The 7568-nt window shown below is 41.0% G+C and overlaps 1 protein-coding gene across 3 annotated transcripts in view; it reads right to left on the reverse strand.

Moving 5' to 3' along the window:
* The window catches only part of Fez2 (fasciculation and elongation protein zeta 2), a 37541-nt gene extending 30299 nt beyond the window's left edge, over positions 1-7242 (reverse strand). For all 3 annotated transcript variants that reach the window (XR_012439656.1, XM_020170119.2, XM_020170118.2), the window contains exons 1-2: positions 6942-7242; positions 2710-2818 (exon numbers count right to left, since the gene is read on the reverse strand). Coding sequence is in view for 2 of the 3 variants with exons in the window: in XM_020170119.2 (XP_020025708.1) it covers positions 2710-2818; positions 6942-7195 (363 nt within the window). In the remaining variant the exon portion in view is untranslated. The remainder of the gene's footprint in view (positions 1-2709; positions 2819-6941) is intronic.
* Positions 7243-7568: the final 326 nt, after the last annotated feature.

Below are 7568 nucleotides of genomic sequence, written 5' to 3' on the forward strand. Positions count from 1 at the left end.
CTGCTCCTTTCTATGCCAGGGTTAGCAACAAAGCTGGCGGTATTATTTCCCTGTATAAAACTACAGATACATCATGGAAAAAATGTGCCCATGTAAGAATCTGTAATATCCCCATTGCCTTACTCTAGAAAAAAAGCCATCAAATTTAGAAATGTGCATCTTAATCTTCAATGAAAGAAATTTTAAAAAAAGAAAAAGCCCTGAAATCTACCAAACTTTTTTTCTCACCTGAATGCAAAAAAAAAAAGTAATAACAATAAAGCTAACAATAAATTTCTTCCCCATTGTCAAGAAAAAAATTTCCTTATGGACCCTGCTTTACAAATGGGATAATCCAAAGAATGCTTCCAAAAGGTAATCTTTACATAGCTCAGTTATGGAAAGAATAGAACATCGAAATGACAATGGTAAATAAAATCTTTCTGAGTTAAAAACATGTTAAGATATAAACCATCTGATAGACAGACATGGTCACTTTTATATAATCCTTGCTACCCATCTGTTCTTCAGGATTCAATGCTAAAATCCTTCCCAAGGAATGGAGTGCTAACTTCAGTTCTATTCATCACAGAATACTCATGTCAGCATAGATACATCATTGATGGATTGACAACACAGTTAGATAGATGATAGATATTTAGATAGATGATGGATAGATAGATATAGACAGACAGAGGAACCCTTGTTTAATATACTAAATTTTTCCAGGTAAAGGTTTTATAATCAGTATTATAAACACTAAGTCTTACTAATTACTACCTGGGCTAAAGAATTACCCGGGCATTGAAAACATTTAAAGGGCAACAAAAAGGACTGACTTCCCAAGATGTAATCTAAGAACAGTACAAGAGTACAAGAGTTACATTTTATTCATTGTTATTGGATTAGAGTGGCTGCTAATGTGCTTCTCTTTGAAAGTATGAAAGGAACTCCTTAATGCTACTTTTTTAATATGTCAATCAAAAAAGTATTCGGGGAAAGGCTACTATGGATCCAGCAAAATTTTAAGGATAGGAAAATTTTAAATGACATTCCATCACCTCTGACTTTACAGTCTCACTGAGAAGGTTATTCATTCATTCACTCACTCAATAAGCATGTGATTTAGTAATCACCATGTGCCAGGTACTAAAAAAGATAAACACAAACCTGCCAGGAAGTCAAAAATGTAATGGACCCAGAAACATGATTAATATGAGAATGTAGTAATGATTCTACAGCAATATGGACAAAATGCTATGGAGACTACCTAACACCGTAAGTTCTACAGGACAGATAACAAACCCTGTAAAGGTCACATGCCCACAATGTCATCAATTCACATACGGAGAAGTTCATTTTCCTTCCATGCAAAGATCTAGGCCATGACTGAGTGGCCTTCTGGCAGAGATGCTGTAGGTAGGATTCCCCCTAAGTGAGAAGAGGGATTAAGTGTCCTTTAAAGTCCTTTCCAACTCTAAAGTTGCGTAAGTCCATGAGATCAACAAAGACTAAAACAGTAAAAGGAAGCTTCAGAGAGAGAGAGAGAGAGGAATGGAGCAAAGCCCAAAAAATGAAAGCTAGGACCTAAAGAAACAGAAGACAGAGCATAACGTGTTTTGTTTTATTCCTTTTCACTAAATGTATGCAAGTCAATTTCAAACCTTGGGACTGGAGGTGTGGCTCAAGCAGTACTGTGTCTACTTTGCAAGTGCAAAGCCATGAGTTCAAACCTCAGTCCCTAAGACAACAACAAGTAGTCAGAGAGGAAGCTAAGGATCCACCAATTTGCAAAGTGTAAAAGGGTTTGTGATTGGAACACACAATAAGACTCCATATCTACTAGAATTCTGGGAAATAGAGCTGGAATTCTATATTTTACTAGAAAATGAAAGCAGGCTTTTTTTCCAAGTCACACATTTAATAAAGTCATTTTCACAAAATTATTACTGATACTGTTTAAAATACTGACAGCCCTACTGCATTATACTTCCAATAATCAAAACTAAACCTGTCACAGAAGATGTGACATGAGCTTACCCTGTTATTTCCTAAGGAACTAAAACAGTCTGACCCTGAAACTTATTTACATAATTTGGCTATGTTCCTCATCAGCTTTAAACAAATTTAACCCTGCACTTTTCTACTTCAAGTAAATCTCTTCCCTTTTCTGACCCATAGCCACCCTATCACTTGTGTTCTCACTTCTTACCCAAGGCATCTTCACTTGACAATACCAAGACGTACACAAGTACCTCAAGCAGGGCAGGCGAGCCAAGAACATACTAAAATGCCAAGAACTGAAATGTCTGTTAATGATTGCCCAGTATTCACAGGAATATATACTCTTCTGACAACATGTCATGTTTCTAGCAAGTGATTAAGTCCATCAAAAGGTAATTCCATGTTGGTATTCCAATACTCTCAATACAATAAACTAAAGGCTAAGATCCTCACTGAGTGTTCTCAGCTCATCGAAATTTGGTGATCTTTAGTGCTCATCATTTTCTATTGTGATGGAAATTTTTAAAGTAAGTTTATGAAGAACTGGAGGACTGTGCTGGCAAGGTGCTAATAATGTAGCCAAGATGCAAAAGAGGTGACTCCAACTGTTATAAACTTGGAAATTAGATACCGTTCAATGACTACATGCTAAACAGAAATGCTACTGCTTCAGCTCCACTATCAGCATCAGTTATACAGAAATTAATGGTTCAACTCCTGACTTACCTCTTTTTCTGAGAGATTCAAAGTAAGCAAATGCAAGGTCCTAGTATGGGATGACTTCCAGTCTACAGGCATTACATTTCCGTAATTATCTGTTAGGGCATTCCAGATCCTTAAAAAGAAGAAAAGTAAAATCAATGAAAGTTAGCATTCTACATGTCTTCTGTCAAATATCTAGTACTACAGTGAAAGAAACACCCTAAATATCAAAGCAAAAAAATTCCAGGCATATAAAAACCCCTGGTCCTTCCTATTATTGCTTATACTCTCTCTTCAACAAAATTAGAGATAAGGGCAAAATAGTTTCTGCCTGGTAGCGAGGGGGTAGAGGGGGAAGGGAGGGGGTAGAGGGAAGGGAGGGGGCGGAGGAAGGGGGTAGAAATGATCCAAACATTGTATGCACATATGAATAAAAGAAATTAAAAAAAAAATTCAAGGCATATTGTTTCTCAGGGAAAAAAAAACCAACAAAGCAGAGCCTAACTAAGACTAAAACAATTACATAATTAAAAAGCATATGAAAATCATATTATTGGGCTGACACAAAGTTCTGAGGAAAAGTGAAGTGGTACAGAAAATTCTCCAAAGTCAGCTGCTAACACTTCCATCATATTATGTGTCAGCCACCATTCGAAGCAGTTTACTTATGTTAAATCATTTAATCCTCAAAAACAACATTAGAAGTAGAAACCATTATTATCCTTGTTTTAGATGAGAAAAGTGGAGCACAGGGAGGATAAGTAATGTTTCCAGGACAACACAGGTAATAAATACTGGGTACTGGGCACTACAGTTACTTTTCTTCTATAACTTTCAAGTACATAAATCATTTTATAAGGTGAATAACCTATTTCTATTCAAAGGTTTGTTGTATTTTCTGGAGAAAAGATTGAATCTCAATGTGAGACCAGAATTTAATATCTAGTTAGTAATATAATAAGCTAAGGACTAAGACTGATGAAATGAACCAGGAAAAAGAGGGAGTTCATATAAAATGCACACAGATTATATCCAATGAAGATGCAGTTACCCTCCCCAGAATTTGGGGGAGGTGATGGAGTAAAATGAAAAATGAACTTGGAACTAGGATTCAGGATACCAAATCTCAACACCATTCGTCCTCACTGAGTCAGTCTTTGACCAAGCTCCTTAACCTTTCTGGGTACCAGATGCCCTACCAAAAAATGAGGTTTGGTCAAGAAGCAGGCATTCCTCCCAGCACCATTACTCCAACCATTAATTCAAATGAGTTATATTGAGGAAAGTCCCAAACCACACCAAACAAGCACAGCAAACTCCAATTTCATGACAAAAATTCAGGTTTCAGTACCAAAGCAATAACTGGCATAGTAAAACATGATGCTTTATTTAAAAAAAAAAAAAACAGACTTAAGAGATAAAAATGAAATGAAATTTAATTAGAGTAAGTAAAATTAAATACTACACATTTGAGCTATTTAGTGCCTAGAAGAATACACAAAATTGTTGTATTTTAAAAAACTAAAATTACATCTAGTATCTAATTGTGAATAGGTCATTAAATAATTGGGCAGGCCTTTTTCCCAAGTGTGTAAGCAACTAGGATTAAAAAAAAAAAATCCTAGTAGAGGCACAGACATAGAATGCAAATTAAACACTTAGTTTAATGAATAGGAATTTGGTGCTAAAGAGCAGAAGCAATAGGACCATAGCTGCCAAAAACATGACATCCCAAAGGATCCCTGGCTTCAGAATGTACATTAGCATCCATGAAAAATGTGCACATAAGAAGCTCTAGAAAACCAGGTTTCTGAGCAAATCTCCCATATGCACGGTTCATTCTTATTCTCCTCACTATTAGAATATGATTAAGATCTCTAATGCCAATGAGCTGGAATTAGAGGCCATGACTCTGGATTGCTACTTGCTGTGTTTCAGGCCCACAACCTTCCTAGTTAAAAATAAATAAATCAAATACTTAATAACTGACTATATACCTAACCCTGGTTTGGGACTAAATAAAATATTCTAGTAGCTAAGGACAGTCCAGAATTAGAGCTGGGGGTTTGTTCTGTCTGTTTGTTGGCTCCTTCCTGAATGACGCTGTAAGACAAGAACAGTGGAGTGGAATGTATCACCTGGAAGAAGTGACTGTGGGTAAGTGTGATCTTCCAAGAAAGAGGACAACTGACAATCCTCTGTCTCCACCAAGATCAGAACAATTGTAGTTGGAGGGACATGGGGCCAACTTTAATAACAGATTTCTAGAATTCCCTAGTCAAGACATATGAACTGCCTTCATCCTTATCACAAAATATTATAACCAATCATAAACAATTAGCAAGAGAGTTCTTTTCCAAGGAGGTCAAAGACCTGCCAACATTGAATCCTGTGCAGTACACTCCTAGGATAAGACCTCAATAGATCAGTACAATTCATTTTTACCAGAACTAAAACTGGGGCTCAGGGATGTTAAATAAAGTACCCTAAGGCAAGGCAGTATCTGAATAAAAGAATTCCCAACTTCAATAGTGAAAGGGGCTGGAACGGATTCTATCAAGCAACAATGAGCAAATTTATGCAATAGAGAGGACAATAACAGTGATGGCCAGTCCCAGTTCCTGAAGGGAGATTTCTTATGCACTCTCAAATCAAGAGACATGCATTACTACCAACATACCTTCTATAAAAAACCATTATCAAGAGAAATAAAATATTTTAAAATTTACAATAACCTAAGTCTTTAGCAAAGGCTAAAAGAAAGTACTTTCAAAAAAGTACAGACAAAGCAAAAACAGGGACTTTTATTATCTCTGTACAAGTCACTGGTCTGTTTTAAGTTACCCTTATAAATATAATTTTTCAATCCAGAATGTGTCCAAAGTCTCAGTTACAGGAGTATATAAATCTATACCTATATGAAACAATCTTGTCTTTAGGAAATAGCTTCCAAAAATTTCATCTTTTGCTACTGACTGCATGTGTACATAAAATCCACTCATAAACTTTCCTCTTCTACACCTGGGCAGGACACTGTACAGAGGAACCAATAAAAAGAGATGGTTTCCAAACACAGCTGCTCAGCCATGTTTATAGACCACCTCCCCCCCATTCCCAACACCCTCATGATTCAGAGGAAAAGAGACCATCACACTGGAAGCTCTGGAAACCTATCTTACCCACGTCCTCAGTGCACATCCCATACATTTTACTATCTGTCTCTCCAGGGGCTCCTCTCTCCCTACAAATACAATAGGCTCAGGTTCCCTAGTTGTCACCATACCTTTTACCATGGTAGGGTAAAACCATGTACACAGTTACAAACTTCAACCAAATTATAAATAGGGTTTTCAGGGTAGTTCAATAAAACGTTCCTTAAAACTCTGCCTTTTCCCTCCTGGTTCTCATAAATGCCTGTGAATGTCCTATCACTGAAATTGACCACTTAAGATGATCTGTAGTCATGACTTACTTATGCACTTGTCGCCCCACCATGCTATGAAATCCTTGCTAATCATAACCAGAGCCCTTCGTGTTTGCCTCTGTAGGAGGCTTGCCCTCCACTTGGGCTCTCTGGACGGCCCAAGAGATTCCTCTGGCATAAATGCTGCCTCACACGCTGCTGTTACCTTGGCACATGCTATATCCTTGACCTGAACTGTACTCATCCTTCAGGATTCAATTTGCAAGTTGCTTTCTCTATGAAATCTTCCCTGACTCTTCCCCAAAAATCTTTTAAATCTTCCATATCTGGTAGAGATATCAAAGCATTTATCACACCCATACAAATATGTATTTATAAATATCTATGTCCCACCGACGTTGTGCCCTATTTGAGAAGGGCAATGTCTTATTGCCAAGCAGTGCCTGCCCGTAGCAGACGCTTTAATAAATGCGAGTGGACTGAATGAACCGCACACATGCCCCCAGGCAGGGACACTAAGAGCTCCAGGGATTCCCTCTACACCAAACAGGGTTTGGCAGGAGGATCAGGGGCAGCCCGGAAGGCGGGGCAGCGGGGATTTAAACCCGAGAGCGCGGAGGCCGCGGCCGGCGGAGGGGCGGGAGCGGGAACGGGAGCGGCAGCGGGAGCGGGAACGGGAGCGGCAGCGGGAGCGGCAACCAGGACCCGCGTCCGGGGAGGCGGAAGGACGGCGCGGGGCGGAGCCTGCGGCCAGAGTCCCGCGGGGCCGCGGCCCTCGGCTGGCCTGGAGCTGGGGACACTCCCGCCCGTTTCCCGCGGGGCCCGCACTCACTCGTCCCCCTGCAGGAGGCTGCGCTCCGTGATGGGCCGCACGGCCGCCCTCGGGGGCTCGGCGCCCGGACCCGAGGGACGGAAACACAGACTCAGCTTCTCCTCCAGGCTGCAGGCCAGCGCCGGGAAGCCGTCGCTACCCCCGTCCGCCCCTGCCCCGACCTCGGGGCTCGCGTTACAGTTCTCCTTGTCCTGGGGACTCCGGGGCGGCTCCTGGAACTCATAGAAATCCTGCCAGTCCCCGTCCGCCGCCATCGCGCCGGGAGCTGCCGCGCGCCCCGCCCCTAGGTCAGGCTCCGCCTTTGGAGCGCAGCCCCGCCTGGGCCACGCCCCTCCGTTGGTCACGCCCTGTGCCAGGCCCCGCCTCCTGGACACGCCACGCCCTCTCCTCATTGGCCATCCCAGGCTGCCACGCCCAGGTCTGCACTTCTGAGTCTTCTGGCGTTGACCGCGAGTACCCAGAGAAAGGAATGTAACTGTGTTGAGTCACTTCCCATATTCTCTATCGTTTAGGAATAATTTCCGCCCCCCCGTAGCTTCCCTTCTATTACTCTGCTTAAATGTAGCTAAAATGAAAGATCTCTTAAATTTGCGACCTAGGGTCAAATTGTGACCCAAGGCGTTATCC

The sequence above is a fragment of the Castor canadensis genome, chromosome 12 (assembly GCF_047511655.1).
Source record: "Castor canadensis chromosome 12, mCasCan1.hap1v2, whole genome shotgun sequence".
Lineage (NCBI taxonomy): Eukaryota > Metazoa > Chordata > Mammalia > Rodentia > Castoridae > Castor > Castor canadensis.